The sequence below is a fragment of the Heterodontus francisci genome, chromosome 18 (assembly GCF_036365525.1).
Source record: "Heterodontus francisci isolate sHetFra1 chromosome 18, sHetFra1.hap1, whole genome shotgun sequence".
Classification (NCBI taxonomy): domain Eukaryota; kingdom Metazoa; phylum Chordata; class Chondrichthyes; order Heterodontiformes; family Heterodontidae; genus Heterodontus; species Heterodontus francisci.
In genome coordinates this window covers 2,839,540-2,862,915 of record NC_090388.1, presented here as the reverse complement: position 1 = coordinate 2,862,915, position 23,376 = coordinate 2,839,540, and the positions used below count along the sequence as shown (strand labels likewise).

General features: G+C 45.0%; 1 protein-coding gene across 5 annotated transcripts in view; it reads right to left on the bottom strand.

Moving 5' to 3' along the window:
* Positions 1–23,376, bottom strand: part of nav3 (neuron navigator 3) — a 361,431-nt gene that overhangs the window by 66,853 nt on the left and 271,202 nt on the right. For all 5 annotated transcript variants that reach the window (XM_068050100.1, XM_068050098.1, XM_068050099.1 and 2 more), the window contains 5 exons: positions 12,899–13,065; positions 6,292–6,445; positions 5,351–5,525; positions 1,681–1,778; positions 401–496 (listed from right to left, as the gene is read on the bottom strand). In XM_068050100.1, coding sequence (XP_067906201.1) covers positions 401–496; positions 1,681–1,778; positions 5,351–5,525; positions 6,292–6,445; positions 12,899–13,065 — 690 coding nt within the window. The remainder of the gene's footprint in view (positions 1–400; positions 497–1,680; positions 1,779–5,350; positions 5,526–6,291; positions 6,446–12,898; positions 13,066–23,376) is intronic.

The window sequence follows — 23,376 nt, the reverse complement described above, 5'->3', positions numbered from 1 at the left end:
TATGCCTCATTCTTGGCAGGTGGGGGTCTTCATGACAGCTGTATGTATCGGGACTTTGCATACAGCGCACGTCACTGCACATTTTCCATCTGCTGATTTTAATGGGCAGAGAAACATGTGAGCTGGTCCCCCAGAATTCCTGGCACCACTCCTTAACCCTTTGTTGCAGCAAGGATTGAAGGCTGATTACTGGGTTAACTCAGTGGGGAAGCTGCATTCGAAGGGAGCCCCAAGTCGGAGAATCAGTTACGAACTAGTGGGTCCTAATCAGTCAACCTGCACTCCTGCTGACTGAGGTTACCCTCTGGGAGTGCAGCAGCAGAGCACTTGATTTTGCAAAGTTTGCCTCAGAGAAACAAGAGAGCAGATGGACTTTTGCCGCGTTGTGCAAGCTGCGTACCTTAAACAATCGACGAATAACACCATCAAGAACATCCCACTTTGTCTTCCCACTGACTCCTAGAGAACCTATCAGATATTGAGGAGACTTTTCATCCTGAAAGGAAAATAATTGCACACTTTAATTACAAGCTGTTTTAACAGTCTGATTAAATACAGTAAGCCTCAGTAAAACACTCTCCACCCTCCACATTGATTAGGGTTTTGGTCACCTGTGCTAATGTTTCCTTATGTGTCTCTTTGTCAAACTGTGTTTGTTTATGCTCCCATGAAGCATTGTGGGAGGTTTTACTACATTAGAGGCACTATATAAATGCAAGTTGTTGTTCCACAGACCACTATAAGATAAACTTTCTCTGCTAACTCTGCGTTTAACTTAAATCAAACGTCTCCCTTTGCCTGTTTTTAGTATATGGTCCTGTGACTGTTTGAGAAAGAACAAGAGTTGGGGAGGCTTTCCTGGTGTCCTGGCCAACATTCCTCCAGACGCACATGATCAGATCACTCATTCCTTGGATGTTGGTGGGACCTGCACAGTCCTGTGTGCAGATTGTCTGCTCTGAGTTTCTCATTAACTGTGGTTAGACTTCAGCAAGAAAAAGCAACATGAAATATTTGGGCTGTTCTGAGAGATGAGAGTCTGCACTAACACCAAAGCCTGTTTTTTCTTCCTTTTTCTTGCACTGCTAGCTACTGTATGAAAGGCATTTTTCTAATCCTTGCTACCATTTATAAATGACCACGCTTTGATTTTTAAAAAATATATATTAAAATAGGATTACAGAATCCGAAAGCGCAGAAGGAGGCCATTTACTCCCTTGGGCCTGCACCAGCACTTTGAAAGTTGTCCAATTAGTCCCACCCACAGTGAAGGGTGCCATTTGCAGAGAGTTTGGTGGGCCATAAACTCAGAGACTGTAGAACCGGGCAGAAAATGAGGCACAGCGAGCTTGTGGCACCCCAACGGTGCCCCCCTGACAGGAGTCGATCGGGAAATCAGCTCCATGTGTTTGTTAGAGTAGCAACAAAACTGAGATTAAGAGATTTTTGCTGGGCAAGGGGTATTAACGGTTACAGATTCAAGGCTGTTAGATGGTAGATCAACCGTGATATTATTGAATGGTTGAACAGGCTCAAGGGGCTGAATGGTCTCCTCCAGTTCCTACGTTCCTAACAACATTTTGCTTAGATTATCTTTTGAAGTATAACCCCACCTCCCCCACCTCCACCCACTCCACCCGCCCTCCTCTGTGACTCACCCCCCTGAACCCAGCACCTGACCTTTGTTCGTTTGAGCTGCTTGTTCAGGCAAATCACAATTCTTACGCTGCAACTCTCTTTACGAAATGAGCCATCAGACCCATCATCAAGTAGGATATCTGGAAAGGGGGAAAAATGCACGTTTATTTCTGGTTAAAAATTATTGTTCCTTACTTGCATCTTTATAAATAGAGACAGAGAATACAAAAGCAAAGCATTTATGCTATAAATTTATAAATCACTGGTTAGGCCTCAGCTGGAGTATTAAATGCAATTCTGGTCACCACACTTTAGGAAGGATGACAAGCCTTTAGAAGGTGCAGAGGAGACTGACCAGAATAATATCAAAGATGAAGGACTTCAGTTCTGTGGAGAGACCAGAGAAGCTGGAAATGTTCTCCTTAGAACAGTGAAGGTTAAGAAGAGATTTAACCAGGAAGGGTTTTGATAGAGAAAACACAGAGAAACATTTTTCCACTGGCAGGAGGGACGGTAACCAGAGGACACAGAATTATGATAACTAGCAAAAGAACCAGAGGGGAAAATGTTTTACACAGTGAGTTGTTGTGATCTAGAATGATTGCCTGAAAGGGCGGTGTAAACAGATTCAATAGTAACTTCCAAAAGGGAATTGGATAAATACTTGGAAAAGAAAAATTTGCAGGGCTATGGAGAACAAACATAGGAGTCAGACTAATTGGATAGCTCTTTCTAAGAGCTGGTACAGGCACAATGGGCCGAATGACCTCCTTCTGTGCTGTATGACTCTTTGAAATGATCTATCAAAAGGAACTGGTACACTGGGAATCAATGACTTGGGGCAAATGCCAAGCCAAGGCAATTCTTTGTGACCCTGTCAATTATGGGACATTTATTACATTAAAGGTGCTATACAAATGTAAGTTGTTGTTGTACGACTGCAGATTTGACGGAGAGAGGGACAGCACCTGAAGAGAGGGAACTGTTAACAATATAAGCTAATATGGGAGCCAGGAACAGAAGCTGGGTGGCCAGAGTTTGGTGGGAATAGGGTTGAATGAGCAGGAGGCGGGTTTCATGAACAAGGTGTACTTGGAGAGGGCATGAGGGGAGGTAGGAGAGAAAATAAAGATCAAGTTCAGGGCTAGGGCGGGGGAAACTTTAGAGGAAGTTTAGCCTGGTGGGCTAGGGGAAGGGAGAGCAGAGGCAGGTGATAGGATGGACCCAATTGTAGCGACAAAGAAGTCTATGAGGTCTTCACACTTGCTGTTGGAAGTGAGGATTTAGAGGAAGGGGTTTGAGCAGCGGGTTTGCAGAAGAGAAAAGAAGCCGGGGGGTTATCTTTGCATTCCAGGATGATCCTGGAATAGTGAGCAGTTTTGACAGAAGAGAGCAGGACCAGATAGTGTTCTAAGTGCTCCAGCCAGATCTGATGGCGAATGACTTAAACCAATTGTCCACCATATTCTTTCCATTCTGCATCCTGATAAACCAATTACAGATTTTACCTCTGGAGATCTTCCCTCTACAGCTTCCAACCTCATAGTCCCGCAACCCCGGACAGCCCGCTTCTACCTCCTTCCCAAAATCCACAAACAGGACTGTCCCGGCAGACCCATTGTGGCAGCCTGTTCCTGCCCCACTGAATTTATTTCTTCCTATCTTGACTCGATCTTTTCTCCACTGGTCCAGTCTCTTCCCACCTACATCCGTGATTAGCTGACGCACTACGTCATTTTGACAATTTCCAGTTTCCTGGCCCTAACTGCCTCCTCTTCACTATGGACGTCCAATCTCTCTACACCTCCATCCCCACCAGGACGGTTTGAGAGTCTTTACTTCTTCCTTGAACAGAGGCCCAACCAGCCCCCATCCACCACCACCCTCCTCCGCCTGGCTGAACTTGTTCTCACATTGAACAACTTCTCCCTCAACTCCACTCACTTCCTTCAAGTAAAAGGTGTTGCTATGGGTACCCGCATGGGTCCTAGTTATGCCTGTCTTTTTGTGGGATATGTCGAACATTCCTTGTTCCAGTCCTACTCAGGCCCCCTCCCCCAACTCTTTTTCCGGTACATTGATGACTGTATCGGTGCCGTTTCCTGTTCCCGCCCCGAAATGGAAAACTTTATCAACATTGCTTCTAATTTCCACCCTTCTCTCACCTTTACATGGTCCATCTCTGACACTTCCCTTCCCTTCCTCGACTTCTCTGTCTCCATCTCTGGGGATAGGCTGTCCACTAATATCCATTATAAGCCCACCGACTTCCACAGCTACCTCGACTACACTTCTTCACACCCTGCCTCATGTAAGGACTCCATTCCATTCTCCCAGTTTCTCTGTCTCTGACTCATCAGCTCTGATGATGCTACCTTCCATGACAGCGCTTCTGATATGTCTTCCTTTTTCCTCAACCGAGGATTCCTCCCCACTGTGGTTGACAGGGCCCTCAACCATGTCCGGCCCATTTCCCGCACCTCTACTCTCACCCTTTCCCCTCCCCCCCAGAACCGTGACAGGGTTCCCCTTGTCCTCACTTTCCATCTCATCAGCCTCCATTTCCAAAGGATCATCCTCTGCCATTTCCGCCACCTCCAGCGTGATGCCACTACCAGTCGCATCTTCCCCTCCCTTCCCCTGTCAGCATTCCCTCCGTGACACCCTGATCTACTCCTCCATTACCCCCACCACCTCATCCCCTTCCCACAGCACCTTCCCATGCAATCACAGGAGGTGTAATACCTGCCCATTTACCTCCTCTCTCCTCACTATCCAAGGCCCCAAACACTCCTTTCAGGTGAAGCAGTGATTTACTTGTACTTTTTTCAATTTAGTATACTGTATATGCTGCTCTCCTCTACATTGGGGAGACAAAACGCAGACTGGGTGACCGCTTTGTGGAACACCTCCGCTCAGTCCGAAAGCATGAGCCCGAGCTTCCGGTTGCTTGCCATTTCTACACTCCTCCCTGCTCTCATGCATCTCTGTCCTGGGATTGCTGCAGTGTTCCAGTGAACATCAACGCAAGCTCGAGGAACAGCATCGCATTTACCGATTAGGCACACTACAGCCTGCCGGACTGAACATCGCGTTCAATAATTTTAGAGCATGACTATTTTACTTTTATTTTGAGTTATTTTTTATTTTTTGTGTTTATTTTATTTTAGTTTGTTTCTACTGTACCTTACCCACTGTTTTTTTTCCATGTTTGTGCTTGTGACTGTTCAGTTTCAGTCCATTAACACCCTATCTGTACTAATGCTTTGTCTTTCAACACACCATTAACATATTGTATATTGTTTGCCTTTGCTCCATGACCTTCTGGTCAGTTATTCTGTGACCTTGTCCTATCAACACCTTCTCTTTTGCTATCTCTTGCCCCACCCCCGCATTACTTGCTTAAAATCTTGTACATTTCTAATATCTGCCAGTTCTGAAGAAGGGTCACTGACCTGAAATGTTAACTCTCTTTCTCCTTCCACAGATGCTGCCAGACCTGCTGAGTATTTCCAGCATTTCTTGCTTTTATTACAGATTTTACCTTGTTTAAAACCTGACTACTTTGCCTTCTGCTTCTTACATACAGCTGTTAGGTCTATAGACGATATACACTCGTGAATAGTCTTGCAGATTTAACTAAATCGCCAGTTCTTTTTCAAACATGCATATTACATCCTGGTAATTGAACATCTTTCAGTTAACATCTTACCTGATGCTGAGGTGTCTGTGACATTGAGATTGTGCAGTGAAAGTCCCAAAGACTGTCGGGATGAGGAAGAGGAAGATGAGGTTGAAGACTGGGATTGAGTGCGTGCTGCTCCACTGCTACTTCCAGTCTCTGATTTCAAACGGTCATTTTCAGCTTTAAGCAGTTCAATCTCATTCTGCAATTGAACGAATCTAGAATAACTATTGGCCGTGAAAGTATCTGTGCCACACACCAAGTTAAACCGTTTGAGAATCCGCTATATTTCTCTTTGCTTTAACCACCACCTTCACAAACAGTTTTAAGACCATGTTACCATGGGAATAGCCTGCAGCTCCAAAACTGGCCTTCAAGTAAGGCTTCATTAGTTTTGTTTCTAATGTCGAAATAACATTTTTCAACCAAAAGACCTGTCATTGGAACAATGACATTATTGGTTTAATAATAGCCATTGGTGAAGCAGCATAGACATGAGTGGAAACAGCATATTGTACAACATTGGACAGATTGTGAGAACGTTAGAGAGATGGTGATCTCAAGCAGCTGTCAGCTGTAGGTAGCACACTTGCCACTGAATTCGAAGGTTGTGGGTTCAAGCCTTAGTCCAGGGACTACAACAGAAAATCCAGCCTGACACTCTAGTGCAGTACTGAAGGAGTGCTGCACTGTTGGAGGTGTTCATTTTTGGATGGGACGTTAAACTGAGGCCCTGTCTGCCTTCTCAGGTGAACATGAAAGATCCCATCAGCATGATTGGAAGAGCAGGGCAGCTCTCCTGACCAGTAGTGATCTCTCAACCAACATCACAAAAAAAATCATTCTCAAATTACAGTTTGGGATCTTGCTGTGCACACAGTCTCCAATGTTTCTCACATTGCAATGGCAACGGCACTTCAGGCTGTCCTGGAAGGTGCTATACAAATGATGGTGTTTTTCAGTATTACCTGCATCCTGTTCATGGCCTCCCGGATCTGATCAAGGTGATGCGCAGAGCTGAGTGCTTCGAGCCGAATGTCCGTCAGCTTCAGTTCCTTTTCCCGCAACTCAGTCTTAAGGTGCACAATGGCCTCGGCTTCAGTTTCTGTGCACTCACAGATGCTAAAGCATTAAAGCAAAGGTATTTATCAGACAAACAGCCTCAAAATTGCACAATGGAAGGGTAAGTGTAAGACAACACCTTGCAAAGCACCAGCATCCCACATTCACCAAAACAGTTCGAATTGCCACAAGTGAGGCAGCAAATGTGAAAGCTTTCAGCAAACAGGTGATCAGACATAGACATCGTTACATCAACTGAGAACAGGAACACAATCCGACTGAAGAACTTACAAAGATTTCCAACTTGGAGCATTTACACGACAAGTTTAATACCAGTGCAAAGTGCTTACCACTTTGCCACTGATGCTAAGCTTATGGGGGTAGATTTTCACCTGCACTGCCTGTGTGGTGACCTGATGAAGCAGATCTCTCATCCTACATGACCAGACACTGAAATCAATCTAACCCACAGAGTATAAACCAGGAGTGAAGGTCTGACTCTGAAGTGAAGTGGAGGTGAGACTTCATCTTCCTGACAGTCTCTCTCTTCCCCATCTGGTGTCAGATCGGACCTTGACTCTGGTTACAGGCCACAATGGTGTTGTAAATCCTCTAGAATTGTTCTGGAGTCTCCAGATTAATTGCCAGGATCGTACCGCGAGTAACGCTGGGGGAGAAAGGTCATGGGACGTATATTAAAAAAGTTAAAATGTTATTCATTGGGTGCAAAAATATTAGACATGGGAAAAAAACGGCTGTTTGACTGACAGTCAAAAACATCTAATCGCTCCTCCGATTCTGGCCTCTTGTGCATCCCCTACTCCCTTCACCCCAACATTGGCACCCATGTCTTCAGCCGCCTGGGTCCCACATTCTGGAATTCCCTCCCTAACATCTCCGTGCCCTGCTCCTCCCTCTCCCTCTTTAAAGCCCTCCTTATGGCCCACATTTTTGGCCAAGGTTTATGATCACACCTCCTAGCATCTCCTTATATGGTACACTGTCTGTTGTTACCCGATAATGCTTTTGCTGCTTTTCTACTGTAAAGGCACTATATCAATACAAATTGTTATTGTTTTAAAGTTTTACATACAGGAAATGGATGAACACAGCCAATTGCTTAATCCACGAGAGATAGACTGATGCTCTTCAGATGCTGATGCAGAAACTTGGGTGCAAATGCACGCTAATATACACAGTTTGAATTGAAAAGATAAGCAGTGTGCGGAAGAACAGAGAAGACGCTTGTTGAAAACACACGCGCAAAGTATCAACAACATGAGTCACTGACATGAGTGTTGTTAAAAATGACTGGCATAGATGTTCCAGCAAAGGTATCACCCAGTGGATTAATATGTTAGTTTAGTATGAAAAGCAATGTGTTACAAAGCAAACCAAATTCTCTCTGATCAGAAAACCAAAGTAACTTAAGGCAAATGTATATATTCCAATGAACACACTCAGCAAAGCACAGCAATGTTCCCAGGCCACAAAATCATTATTATTGAGATTCTACCACAGTAAAACAATTCTTAAAAAAGCCCTTCTTAAAAATAGAGGAGGCTAAATTACTGTCGCCTCCTCCTCAATCTCTATTTGTTCTGCTATCTTGAAACTGAGGTCATTGAAACTGCTCAGTCCATCCAGATCTCCTACTCGCTGTCCCTGCTACAACCTTCCCCCTATTTCCCGGGGGGCTGTGCTGAAGGGATAGGAGTCCCAATCACTGTATCCTGAGATAGTGTAATCTCTTGGGAAAAGGATGTATTTTATTAAATTGAAAAGCTTTAAAGTGTATTGTTCTTAGTGCCAGTTTGGCTGAGTAGTCATACTCTTCATTCTGAGTCAGGAGGTTGTGGATTCCAGCTCAACGCAAGGACTTGATTCCATATTCTAAGCTCAGACTGAGGGAGTGCTGCATGGTCAGAGGTGCCGTTTATGGAATGAGATGTTAAACTGAGGCCCTGCCTGCTCCCTCAGGTGAATGTAAAAGAGCAGGGGAGTTCTCCCCAGTGTGCTGGCCAATATTTATCTCTCAAATCACATCACTAAAAGCCACATTATCTGGTCATTATCACATTGCTGCTCGTGGGAGCTTGCTGTGCGCAAATTTACTGCTGTGTTTCCTACATTACAACAGGGACTATACTTCTAAAAAGTACATGAAGGCAAAATATAAATGCAAGCCTTTCTTTTTCTTTAAATCAAAGCCCCATCTCCCTGTTCAGCTGTACATCAAAAATGCCATGGCATTTGTTAAAAGAAGCCAGGAAAGAAATAGCAGATGCTCTAAGGATCATCTTCAAATCCTCACTAGATACAGGCGAGGTACCAGACGATTGGAGGCCTGCGAACATGGTATTATTGTTTAAAAAAGGTGTGAGGGATAGGCCAAATAATTATAAAAGCAAAATACTGCGGATGCTGGAAATCTGAAACAAAAAATGCTGGAATCACTCAGCAGGTCTGGCAGCATCTGTGGAAAGAGAAGCAGAGTTAACGTTTCGGGTCAGTGACCCTTCTTCGGAACCCGAAACGTTAACTCTGCTTCTCTTTCCACAGATGCTGCCAGACCTGCTGAGTGATTCCAGCATTTTTTGTTCCAAATAATTATAGGCTGGTCAGTCTGACCTCGGTGGTGGGTAAATTATTAGAATCGATTCTGAGGGACAGGATAAACTGTCACTTAGAAAGGCACTGATTAATCAGGGATAGTCAGCATGGATTTGTTAAGGGAAGGTCATGTCTTACTAACTTGATTGAGTTTTTTGAGGAAGCAATAAGGAGGATTGATGAGGGCAGTGGATGTGGTCTATATGGACTTTAGTAAGGCATTTGACAAGGCCCCACATGGCAGACAGGTCAGTAAAATGAAAGCCCATGGGATACAGGGGAATGTGGCAGGTTGGATCCAAAATTGGCTCAGGGACAGGAAACAAAGTGTAAGATGCTTTTGCGAATGGAAAGTAGTTTCCAGTGGTGTTCCACAGGGCTCAGTGTTGGGTCCCTTGCTGTTTGTGGTGTATATTAATGATTTGGACTTAAATGTGGGAGGCATGATTGGGAAATTTGCAGATGACACAAAAATTGGCCGTGTAGTTGATAGTGAAGAGGATAGCTGTCGACTCCAGAAAGATATCAATGGTTTGGTTGAGTGGGCAGAAAAGTGGCAAATGGAATTCAATCCAGAGAAGTGTGAGGTAATGCATTTGGGGAGGGCAAATAAAGCGAGGAAATACACAATAAATGGGAGGATATTGAGAGGGGTAGAAGAAGTGAGAGACCTTGGAGTGCATGTCCACAGGTCCCTGAAGGTAGCAGGACAGGTAGATAGAGTGGTGAAGAAGGCATATGGAATACTTTCCTTTATTGACCGAGGTATAGAATACAAAAGCAGGGATGTAATGCTGGAACTGTATAAAACGCTGGTTAGGCCACAGTTGGAGTATTGCGTACAGTTCTGGTCACCACATTACAGGAAGGACATAGTTGCTCTGAAGAGAGTACAGAGGAGATTTACAAGAATGTTGCCAGGGCTTGAAAGTTGCAGCTATGAGGAAAGATTGGACAGGCTAGGGTTGTTTCCCTTGGAACAGAGGAGACTGAGGGGTGACTTAATTGAGGTTTACAAAATTGTGAAGGGCCTAAATACAGTAGACAGGAAGGAGCTGTTTCCCCTAGCGGAGAGGTCAATTACCAGAGGCACAGATTTAAGGTGATTGGTGGAAATATTAGAGAGAACATGAGGAAAAACTTTTTCACCCAGAGGGTGGTGGGTGTCTGGAATTCACTGCCAGGAACAGTGGGGGAGGAAGAAACCCTCAACTCATTTAAAAGATACCTGGACATGCACCTGAAGTGCTGTAAACCTGAAAGGCTACAGACCAGGTGCTGGAAGGTGGGATTAGATTGGGTGGCTAGTTTTATCATCCGGCACAGGCACGACAGGCTGAATGGTCTCCTTCTGTGCCATAATTTTGCTATGGTTCTATGGTTCCTTTTGAAGGGTGCTCCTCCAATCGCCTGCCCAACATTGATCCCTTAACGAAGACTAAAAATAGATTATCTTCTCCTTTCCTGCTTTGTGGGATCTTGCAGTGTCTGCCGAGATAGCAAGTCCATCTCGAAAATGCTAAATCCACGGAAGGTTCACTGAAGGGTTAACCAATACAGACTTCTTTACTAGTTGTAGACTGAACAGGCAACAAACCAATGCAGTCATTCCCAACCTCTACCACATGCACCACTCTGCAATTTACCGGGACCGGTGCTCATAGATCACGTGGCCATTTAGCCGTTTCCTTGTCACCCACAGAGAGGCTGACTTGCTGTTATTGGTACTTGATTGAAACCTACTGCACACACAGACACACAGACAGATGGGGAAGTGAGCATAGCCAATGGCTTGATTGCACTGAGAAAGCAGAGCTAAAAGATGGCAGTTAATGAAATGGAGCGAGTATTTACAGAAACACATATAAACAGGTTTACCCCCAATCAAGCTATAAACTGGGTGAACAATTTCCTTTTTGTTTGTGTGTGGAAATTTCTTAACTAGATACCTGCCACCAAAAGTTTACTTTTTATCTTTTCATCTCTCCCTTATGACCGAGAGGGATTAAATATCCGTGTTTTCCGATGTGGAGGGATCAAATATCCGTGTTTTCCGATGTGGAGGGATTAATTATCTGTGTGATTCCGGTCACAACAGTGGCTACACTTCAAAAGTACTACATTGACTGCAAAGTGCTTTGCAACATGCTGAAGTAGTGAAAGGTGCCATATAAATGCAAGTTCTTTCTTTACCTTAAAAGTGGTGTTTCTGTTCTGTTGGGCAAAGTGGGTAGACAGTTTGTACACAGCAAGATCCCACAAACAGCAATGAAGTAAATGGCCTGCTAATCCATTTTAGTCATGTTGGTTGAAGATACCGGGGAGGACTGATCACCTCCCACCTCAGCTGTTCTTCAAATAGGCCTGTGGGGTTTTTTACATGCACCTGAGAAAGGAGTCGGAGCCTCCGTTTAATGTCTCAGCCGAAAGACGGCCCTCTGTTAACACGGCACTCTGTCAGCACTGCACTGATGAGTCCGTCTAAGTTATGTGCTCAAGTCTCTGGAGTGCAGAATGTGTTACCAAGCAACTAGCTGTGTAAGTCATTTAGTGCTTTCCATTGGAAAAGCTAAATCTTGACCACCTTTTCACCTAATTCTCCAATCAATACCTTTTACCCATCTCTCATGTGGGATTTGGGTGACAGGCTTGCCCCATCCCCAAGTAGCCAATTTTAACCCAAAATAATATATGCTGGTGAGCCATTTAATCCAGCATCCTCACAGCAACAGGAGATCATTTCCTCCCACCTCACATCTACAAGACCACACTATTCAACTAGGATCAATTCCAGACTACACGGAGGCCTGGCTGCAGTGTCAGTGTGATTCAGTTGGGAGAACTCTCATTTCTGAGCGAGAAAGTCATGCGTTCAAAGTCCTACTCCAGAGAACTGAGCAAATAATCGAAGCTGATGCTCCCAGTGCAATTCTACAGGAGTGCTGCTCAGTCAGAATACATTGTACAATGGATGAAACATTAAACCAAGGTCCTGCCTGCCATCCCAGGTGGATGTAAAGGATTCCAAGGCCACTATTTGAAGAAAAGCAAGGAGTCCTCCTAACCTCTTGTCCAACATTCCTCCCTCAGCCACTGTCACCAGATTAACCAGCTATTGATCTCAATGCTGTTTATGGGAGCTTGCTGCACATTAAGTGGATGTTGAATTTACATGCCTGACAACAGTGACTGCACTTCAGAGTGCAATAGGGTGGGAGGAGGCTCATATGGACCATAAAGACAATCATGGACCTGTTGGGCCGAATGGCCTGCTCTTAGTCAAAATATTATATAACTATGTTATATTTCACTGCATGTGGAGTACTTTGTGATTTTCTGGAGAAATGGGATGAGCTGCTCTTTTCTTTACACTCTGACTGAATGTATTCCTGGAGGTGTTGTTACATTATCCCCCAGCTCCAATCCTCCCGCCATTGGTCCCTGACACATGCACTGATTTCCCATCCCAAACAGACTCCTCGTCACCTGAATGGATGATTTTTGACTGTTCATCAAATAGTTGTCGTCGTCCCCCGCTCCAGCCACATCTCCAATTTATTTTCTAACTAATAAATTAAACTGTTCAAAGAAAATAAAAATTTACACACAATTCTTTTTTAAATACCCAATGATTTTTTTTTTCCTGGGTGTTGCTCCCAGCAGTTTCCTGGAGATTCAATTTTCATTCCTGGAGACTCAAGGGCAATCCTGGAGGGTTGGCAACCCTATTTAACAACCCTCCCCTGCCCACTGCCCCGGGGAAGGCACAGACAGCAGCATACAGAATCTTGCTCGGGGGGCCATAGGGTATTGTTTACACATCTCAAAACCTTGCTCAGGATATTTGAATCACAATTTATTCAGCACAAATCAAACCACATGATCTTTCTAAACACTTACGCAGATGCTGACTGCGATGGTTTCAGGGATCCAGGCTCTGTTGAGCCTTGGTATGATTTGGGTGTTGATAGAAGTGAAGAGTCAGTGATTTCCTCAATGTCTGACTGGGACAGATTAGGTTTTGATGACTTCTTTTTACCAAAAGCTTGCTTGAATGAGCTTCTCAACTGGAAAAGAAAATGTCAAAAGCTGAAGATTTCCAACATTAACATGCAGCAAAACAATTCTTCATGACAGCCTAAATATAAAATCTGTGTAACTTTCTTTAACACTTCAGTGCCTCAGAGTAAGAAATTAATGGTCGGGAGCTTTGCACAGAGGCAACACGAGAAAAATGCAATAGCCCAAAATTTAAATTTTTTTTAAAAGCTTCATTTCATAACTGGTAATTTGTAAAGACAAAACATACAATTGCACAAGGTGAACAATACCATTTGAAGCACAGGATTACTCTCAAGCACTGTGGTTTTAAAGGAATACTGGACATATTGAATGCACTCCTGAATAAAGAGGTGGCATTAGTTCTGTTGATTAAGTTGGCCCCTCGGCAGCAGGCACACATTGTGTAAGTGCGTAACCAATTATCCCTCAACAAATAGCCCATTCCGACTCAGAGGCTGAGAGAAAGATTGTCACAAATGCAAAGAACATGACCTCATCAGCAGCATTTAATGCTTCAACCACAGAAAGTTATTTGATGTTAGTGTATTAGACAGAGTGGAGCTTATTCTTAAATATGAACAGTCTTTGCAAGCATGAAAAATAATCAGGCTACCTGTCTTAGTTCTTTGACTTTAGGGGCAAGCCAATTAAATAGTGTAGTTTTAATGGTCCTCACCAGGTAATTTTACATGCTTTCCTGACATTGGAAAGGAATAGAAGGCTATGCTTTTTTTTATTTGTTCATGGGCATCACTGGCCAGGCCAGCATTTGTTGCCCATCCCTAATTGCCCTTGAGAAGGTGGTGGTGAGCTGCCTTCTTGAACCACTGCAGTCCATGTGGGGTAGGTACACCCACAGTGCTGTTAGGAAGGGAGTTCCAGGATTTTGACCCAGGGACAGTGAAGGAACGGCGATATAGTTCCAAGTCAGGATGGTGTGTGACTTGGAGGGGAACTTGCAGGTGGTGGTGTTACCAGGCATCTACTGCCCTTGTCCTGCTCGGGCGTAGAGGTCAGTTTTGGAAGGTACTGTCTAAGGAGCCTTGTTACATTACTACAGTGCATCTTTTAGATGGTACACATTGGAGGGAGTGAATGTTTTTGTAGATGGGGTGCCAATCAAGCGGGCTGCTTTGTCCAAAATGGTGTTGAGCTTCTTGAGTGTTGTTGGAGCTGCACCCATCCAGGCAAGTGCAGAGTATTCCATCAACTCCTGACTTGCACCTTGTAGATGGTGGACAGACTTTGGGCAGTCAGGAGGTGAGTTACTCGCTGCAGGATTCCTAGCCTCTGACCTGCTCTTGTAGCCACAGTATTTATATGGCTACTCCAGTTCAGTTTCTGGTCAATGGTAACCCCTTGGATGTTGATCGTGGGGGATTCAGCGATCGTAAAGACATTGAATGTCGAGGGGAGATGGTTAGATTCTCTCTTGTTGGAGATGGTCATTGCCTGGCACTTGTGTGGAGCAAATGTTACTTTCCACTTATCAGCCCAAGCCTGGATATTGTCCAAGTCTTGCTGCATATTGACACAGGTTGCTTCAGTATCTGAGGAGTCGTGAATGGTGCTGAACATTGTGCAATCATCAGCGAACATCCCCCACTTCTGACCTTATGATTGAAGGAAGGTCATTGATGACGCAGCTGAAGATGGTTGGGTTTAGGATACTACCCTGAGGAACTCCTGCAGTGATGTCCTGGAGCTGAAACGATTGCCCTCCACAAACCACAACCATCTTCCTTTGCGCTAGGTATGACTCCAACTAGCGGAAAGTTTTCCTCCGATTCCCATTGACTCCCGTATTGCTTGGGCTCCTTGATACCATACTCGGTCAAATGTTGCCTTGATGTCAAGGGCAGTCACTCTCACCTCACCTCTTGAGTTCAGCTCTTTTGTCCATGTTTGAACCAAGGCTGTAATGAGGTCAGGAGCTGAGTGGCCCTGGCGGAACCTAAACTGAACGTCACTGAGCAGGTTATTGCGAAGCAAGTGCCACTTGATGGTACTGTTGATGACACCTTCCATCACTTTACTGATGATTGAGAGTAGGCTCAGATCTAAGCTCTGCAGTCCTGCCACATCCAACCGAGAATGGTGGTGGACAATTAAACAACTAACTGGAGGAGGTGGCTCCACAAATATCCCCATCCTCAATGATGGGGGAGCCCAGCACATCAGTGCGAAAGATAAGGCAGAAGCATTTGCAACAATCTTCAGCCAGAAGTGCCGAGTTGATGATCCATCTCGGGCCCCTCCTGAAGTCCCCAGCATCACAGATGCCAGATTTCAGCCAATTCGATTCACTCCACGTGATATCAAGAAACGACTGAAGGCACTGGATACTGCAAAAGCTATGGGCCCTGACAATATTCCGGCAATAGTACTGAAGACCTGTGCTCCAGAACTTGCCGCGCCCCTAGCCAAGCTGTTCCAGTACAGCTACAACACTGGCATCTATCCTGTAATGTGGAAAATATTCCGGGTATGTCCTGTACACAAAAAGCTGGAGAAGTCCAACCCGGCCAATTACCGCCCCATCAGCCTACTCTCAATCATCAGTAAAGTGATGGAAGGTGTCATCAACAGTGCCATCAAGCGGCACTTGCTTAGCAACAACCTGCTCAGTGACGCTCAGTTTGGGTTCTGCCAGGGCCACTCAGCTCCTGACCTCATTACAACCTTGGTTCAAACATGGACAAAAGAGCTCTGGGCGGCACAGTGGCGCTGTGGTTAGCACTGCAGCCTCACAGCTCCAGGGACCCAGGTTCGATTCCGGGTACTGCCTGTGTGGAGCTTACAAGTTCTCCCTGTGTCTGTGTGGGTTTTCTCCGGGTGCTCCGGTTTCCTCCCACAAGCCAAAAGACTTGCAGGTTGATAGGTAAATTGGCCATTATAAATTGTCACTAGTATAGGTAGGTGGTAGGGAAATATAGGGACAGGTGGGGATGTTTGGTAGGAATATGGGATTAGTGTAGGATTAGTGTAGGATTAGTATAAATGGGTGGTTGATGTTCAGCACAGACTCGGTGGGCCGAAGGGCCTGTTTCAGTGCTGTATCTCTCTAATCAAGAGGTGAGGTGAGAGTGACTGCCCTTGACATCAAGGCAGCATTTGACCGAGTATGGCATCAAGGAGCCCTGGCAAAACTAGGGTCAATGGGAATCAGGGGGAAAGCCCTCTGCTGTCTGGAGTCATACCTAGTGCAAAGGGAGATGGTTGTGGTTGTTGGAGATCAATCATCTGAGCTCCAGGACATCACTGCAGGAGTTCCTCAGGGTAGTGTTCTAGGCCCAACCATCTTCAGCTGCTTCATCAATGACCTTCCTTCAATCATAAGGTCAGAAGTGGGGATGTTCGCAGATGATTGCACAATGTTCAGCACCATTCGTGACTCCTCAGATACTGAAGCAGTGTGTGTAGAAATGCAGCAAGACCTGGACAATATCCAGGCTTGGGCTGATAAGTGGCAAGTAACATTCGCGCCACACAAATGACAGGCAATGACCATCTCCAACAAGAGAGAATCTAACCATCTCCCCTTGACATTCAACACCATTACCATCGCTGAATCCCCCACTATCAACATCCTAGGGGCTACCATTGACCAGAAACTGAACAGGAGTAGCCATATAAATACCATGGCTACAAGAGCAGGTCAGAGGCTAGGATTCCTGAGGCGGGTAACTCACCTTCTGACTCCCCAAATCCTGTCCACCATCTACAAGGCACAAGTCAGGAGTGTGATGGAATACTCTCCACTTGCCTGGATGGGTGCAGCTCCAACAACACTCAAGAAGCTCAACACCATCCAGGACAAACCAGCCTGCTTGATTGGCACCCCATTTACAAACATTCACTCCCTCCACCAACGACGCACAGTGGCAGCAGTGTGTACCATCTACAAGATGCGCTTCAGCAATGCACCAAGGCTCCTTAGACAGCACCTTCCAAACCCGCGACCTCTACCAACTAAAAGGACAAGGGCAGCACATACATGAGAACACACCGCCTGCAAGTTCCTCTCCAAGTCACACACCATCCTGACTTGGAACTACATCGCCGTTCCTTCACTGTCGCTGGGTCAAAATCCTGGAACTCCCTTCCTAACAGCACTGTGGGTGTACCTACCCCACATGGACTGCAGCGGTTCAAGAAGGCAGCTCACCACCACCTTCTCAAGGGCAATTAGGGATGGGCAATAAATGCTGGCCTGGCCAGCGACGCCCACATCCCATGAATTAATTTTTAAAAAGGCTGATGGGGTGGTATTTGGCTGGGTTGGATTTGTCCTGCTTTTTGTGGACAGGACATACCTGGGCAATTTTCCACATTGCCGGGTAGATGCCAGTGTTGTAGCTGTACTGGAACAGCTTGGCTAGGGGTGCAGCAAGTTCTGGAGCACAGGTCTTCAGTACTATTGCCGGAATATTGTCAGGGCCCATAGCCTTTGCAGTATCCAGTGCTTTCAGTCATTTCTTGATACCACGTTGAGTGAATTGAATTGGCTGAAGTCTAGCATCTGTGATGCTGGGGACATTAGGGGGAGGCCGAGATGGATCATCAACTCGGCACTACTGGCTGAAGATTGCTGCAAATGTTTCAGCCTTATCTTTTGCACTGATGTGCTGGGCTCCCCCATCATTGAGGATGGGGATATTTGTGGAGCCACCTCCTCCAGTTTGTTGTTTAATTGTCCACCATCATTCATGATTGGATGTGGCAGGACCGCAGGACTTAGATCTGATTCTTCTTCTGCTGATGGCCCACAGCGTCTCATGGATGCTCAGTTTTGCATTGCTAGATCTATTCAAAATCTATCCCATTAGCACAGTGGTAGTGGCACACAACACGATGGAGGGTATCGTCAATGTGAAGATGGGACTGCGTCTCCAGAAGGACTGTGTGCTGATCACTCCAACCAGTACTGCAAATACATCTGCAGCAGGACGAGGTCAAGTATGTTTTTCCCTCACCACCTGCTGCAGGCCCAGTCTAGCAATTATGTCCTTTAGGACTCGGCCAGCAATGGTGCTACCGAGCCACTCTAAGTGATGGACATTGAAGTCCCCCACCCAGAGTACATTCTATGTCCTCGCCACCCTCAATGCTTCCCCCAAGTGGTGTTCAACATGGAGGAGTACTGATTCATCGGCTGAGGGAGGGCGTTAAGTGGTAATCAGCAGGAGGTTTCCTTGCCCATGTTTGACCTGATGCCATGAGAATTCATGGAGTCTGGAGTTGATGTTGAGGGCTCCCAGGGCATCTCCGTCCCGACTGTATACCACTGTGCCGCCACCTCTGGTGGGTCTGTCCTGCCGGTGGGACAGGACATACCCAGAGATGGTGATGGTGGTGTCATGGACATTGTCTGTAAGGTATGATTCCGTGAGTATGACTATGTCAGGCTGTTGCTTGACTAGTCTGTGGGACAGCTCTCCCAATTATCGCACAAGCCCCCAGATGTTAGTAAGGAGGACTTTGCAGGGTCGACAGGGCTGGGTTTGCCGTTGTCATTTCCAGTGCCTAGGTTGATGCCGGGTGGTCCGTCCGGTTTCATTCCTTATTGACTTTGTAGTGGTTTGATACAACTGAGTGGCTTGTTAGGCCATTTCAGAGGGCATGTAAGAGTTAACCACATTGCTGTGGGTCTGGAGTCATTTGCAGACCAGGTAAGGACAGCAGATTCTTTAAAGTACATTCGTGAACCAGATTGGTTTTTACAACAATCGATTCATGGCCATCGTTAGACTAGCTTTCAATTCCAGATATTTATTCAGCTGTGGTGGGATTCAAACCCATGTCCCCAGAACAATACCTTGGTGTTCTGATGAATGGTCACAGACCTGAAACGTTAACTCTGCTTCTTTCTCCACAGATGTTGTCAGACCTGCTGAGTCTTCCCAGCGCTTTGTTTTTATTTCAGATTTCCAGCATCTGCAGTATTTTGTTTTTATCCCCAGAACAATACCCTGGGTCTCTGGGTTTCTAGTCCAGTGACAATACCACTACATCATCACCTACCCTGCTGATAGGATTTTAGATGAATTAAGGTGGGAGCAGGATTGGATGGAATATAAACTACGGCACAAATCACTTGTGCCGAATGGTCTGTTCCTGTGCTGTGCATTCTATGTCATTCGATTTAAACAATTCTCTTGCAAAGAGTGGCTTCACAAAGAGCTAGCCAGTACAGTCAGTCAGGAGGATGAGAAAGATCAGGAGCTATCTTTCTGATCTTATCCTCCCGCTGGGGAGCTACACTTGCCGGGAGAGCGCATGAGGAATTCTGCAAATCTGCCCCGGTGAACCATGACCAGCAATTGAATTTCTAGTGCATGTCCCAGCTCAAAAGGCTGGTCGGTGGAAATACAAAGTTAGAAAATCAACCCGAGGAAAGGGTTAAACCGCTTCCCCCATTTGCGCGAATGCAGCATGCTTCGAACTTGGAACGCCCGAGTATGTTGTAATTTATATCCGTTAATTGGGAAGCAATAAAGGATGGCTCTTCTAGATTCCCCAAAACTGGCTATGCTTTTCCAATTGAATTCAACGAGATTACACTTTTCAAAAAAACTCGCATTCCTGCCATTTTGCGTTAGCAGGGCATAATTAATACAGAAAGATTTGCTCCCAAAGGGTTGACTGTCCCTCAATCGTACGCTCCCGTTGAGGAGTTCCTGCAGGGACTGCTGGTCAGGACATCAGCTCACAGACCCTCATTTTAAATTAAATGGTTTCCTTTAATAAACCAAAGTAATATTTCACTGCACTGAACGCGCTTCAAGGAAGCAGCATTCGTGATCCAGTGGGTTACAATCTGTTACATCAATGCCACAACTAAAGATTCAAGCACTAGATTAAACTGACTGCAGGTTATGTGCAAGAATGGCTCCTAAATGGCCGAACTCTAATTTTAACATTCTGTCCCCTCGTTCTTGATTTCCCCACCAGAGGAAAGAATTTGTCTGTATCTGCCCCATCTTATCCACGATTCATCAGAATAATCCACTGCATAGAGGGTTAAATTACAAGGACAGGTTGCTTAAACTTGCCTTGTATTCCCTTTAGTTTTGAGGATTGAGGGTGATCTGACTGAAGTGTTTAGAAGGATTCGATAAGGTAGATGTGGAGAAACTATTTCCTCTCATGGGGGAATCAAGAACAAGGGGACATAACACAAGAATTGCAGCTAGGCAGTTCGGGAGCAATTTGAGGAGGAACTTTTACATACAAAAGGTCATGGGAATCTGCAGTATGTTTGCGACAGGCGTTAAGTATCAGTAAATCTGTCAAGCGCGATGCAGGGACTCAGTAATAGTTTGCTCGTATCAGGATTGTATTTTACATGTTTTTCAGTTGGTCAGTGTCTACAGGTCATTGACCTGAAACGTTAACTCTGTTTCTCTCTCTACAGATGCTGCCAGACCTGCTGAGTATTTCCAGCACTTTGTGTTTTATTTGTTAGTTACATGTGTTTGTTCTTGTATCCACTACACCTTAATGGGATGCAAACTATTGAGGAAGCACAGCTGTTTCTGCTCAAAATATACTTAACACGGGGCCAGTGGCAACTTTGAAACTGACATTAGTGAAATGGTGATTGGTTCTTGTTTTCTGGCCGATAAAAGCAACTGCACATTTTAACTAAGTGATGGGAATGTTGTGGGGGTGGGTGTGTGATAAAAGGAACAGAGCTGGGCCCACATTGGAGCTCAATGCAGCCAGTGGAAGCAGGTAAAGGAACGGTCAATAGAGGAGGCAATGCAAAGCAGGGAAAGCCATTCTTCCTCTGAATTAAGCATCATTACTATCGTAATGTGGGCAACCCATGCTGGAGTATAACATCGGTTAACCATTACATGCTCAGTCAAAGTACACTGCATATTCACCTTGCTTCCTTTACTGTTCACCTTATAGTTGTAATGAAAAAAGGAGGAATTAGAAGTCAGAGGATAAAAACATTCTTGAAACTTTAAAAAAGCAAAATTATTAATCGCAGTACCAGGTGTGAATCGTCAGGGAACAATTATTACTGCACAATTTTAGCACCAAAGGGAAAGATTACATATGCATCTTTCTGCCTTGAATAAATTATTCTTTAGTATTGCTGAAAATAGAGACATGTTGTCGAAGCTTTTCATCTTGCACTCATCAGGACAATCCACAAGAATAACCAATGTAGGGGAAAACAACAACATATACTACATGAGAAGAGAGTGCTGACTGGTTGGCAAGTGAACTCTGATTGGTAGAGGCGTTGCCATGGAGAATGCACCAGTTTATGGTGACTGACAGTAACTGCCAAGCTTTGTTTGACATTTAAACCAGGCAGCTTGACTCTGATTGGTCAAGGCATTGCCCTAAGGAATGAACCAGCGAGTGGCTGTCACTTATTTTGTTCAGCTGAAGTAGGCGCAATGTTTGTACATATTCTTTCTGTCTGCAAAGAACAGGGCCCGGTGTATTAATATATGTAGCTTCCTGTATGCGCAAATGCACCACACTGCAAGCCCTACTGATATTCTTAAATTGTTTGTCAGCGTAATTTTTAGCACACTGTGGATGTTTTAGCAAATGCTGTCCAATTGCAGAATCACATTTAATGTTGGACGCTGTCTTTTGAGTTTTGCAAGCACGGGCTGGTTGGGTACGGCCCGTACATTGCCTGTTGCGAACAGCAGAAGGACCATGTTGTTTGGTATGATCTGCCAGTCTTTAATGTATAGCTTATATACCTAGCATCACACTGGCATTGAACTTCATATATCACATTACTCATTTGTGTGTTAGGACATTTTTTTTGGCTCAATGACAGCATCCGGTTAGTGGCGAACACCTTACCTGTTGCTACAACATAGTAGCAGCGTGAAACAGCTTGCTTCACCCTGTAGTTCAAATTTTTTTGGGATGCAAAAATTGTTTTCCCTTACATTGGTTATTCTTGTGGATTGTCCTGATGAATGCAAGACGAAAAGTCTCTATTTTCAGCAATACTCAAATTCTGTACTACTGAACGACTTAATTGTTCTTTTTGCATTTTCTCTAAAAATTAATCTGCAGAGCAAATATCCTTTAGAAGCATCTAGAAGAGGTCATTCAGTTCACTGTGCCTGTTTCAGTGCTAGCCCTCTAACTGAAGCTATCTATTCCAATCCCATTTCCTCGCCAGTTCCCTTATCTGTGTTTCTATGGCACTCCCTGGTCTCACAGCTCCCTATCCTTCCCTCTACCACCTCCTACAGCCCTAAAGCCAAGCCTGTGGCCTACAAGGACTAATTTGCAAAGATATGGGGATACAGCAGACGAGTGGGACTAATTGAATAGCTCTTTTAAAGAGCCTGCACAGGCATGATGGGCCAAATGGCCCCCTTCTGTGCTGTGAGATTCTATGATTCTATGCTCCCCCTGTGTCTCCCCAGTTTGCCAGCATTCATTGCAGATCTTTCAGCTGCCCAGGTGTAACCTGCAGAATTCCCTCTCCCATGACCCGACCTTTAAAAGTCTTCTCCAAACCCACCTTTTCAAGCTTGTTTTCAGTCAACTCTCCGACAATCCCTCAGTTAAGCTACTTGGAACAGTTTAAAGAAAGAACTTGCATTTAAATAGCACCTTTCATGTCCTCAGGGTATCCAAAGCGGCAATTTCTGGAGTTCAGAAGAATGAGAGGTGATCCCATTGAAACCTATAAAATTCTTCGAGGGTTTGACAGGGGAGATGCTGAGAGGTTGTTTGGCCCTGGCTGCAGAGTCTAGGACTAGAAGGCACAGTCTCAGAATAATGGCTTGGCCATTTAGGACTGAGATATGGAGAAATCTCTTCATTCAAAGGGTTGTATATCTTTGGAATTCTTTACCCAAGAGAGGTGTGGATGCTCAGTCAATGAGGATATTCACAGTGGAAAGCGACAGATTTTTGGGCACTAAAGGATATGGGGAGCAGGCGTGAAAGTGGAGTTGAGGCAGAAGATCAGCCATGATCGTATTGAATGGTGGAGCAGGTTCGAAGGGCCGTATGGCCTACACCTGTTCCTATTTCTTATGCTCTTACAACCAGTGAAGTACTTTTGAAATGTGGCTACTGTTATAATGTTGGGATTTTGTGCAAAGTAAGATCCCACAAACAGCATTGTTTGAAGTGCAGGTCGGACTGTGACCTCTCTGTTCAATCCACAGCTTTTGTCTGTTGTCCTTTGGCTCTGTGCAAATCCTTGCTCTTAAATGTCAGAATAACCTACATTACTGGCATTGGTTAAGGGTTAAAGATGCCATGGAATCTTTTACATCCACCTGAGATGGCCTTGCTATAACATCTCT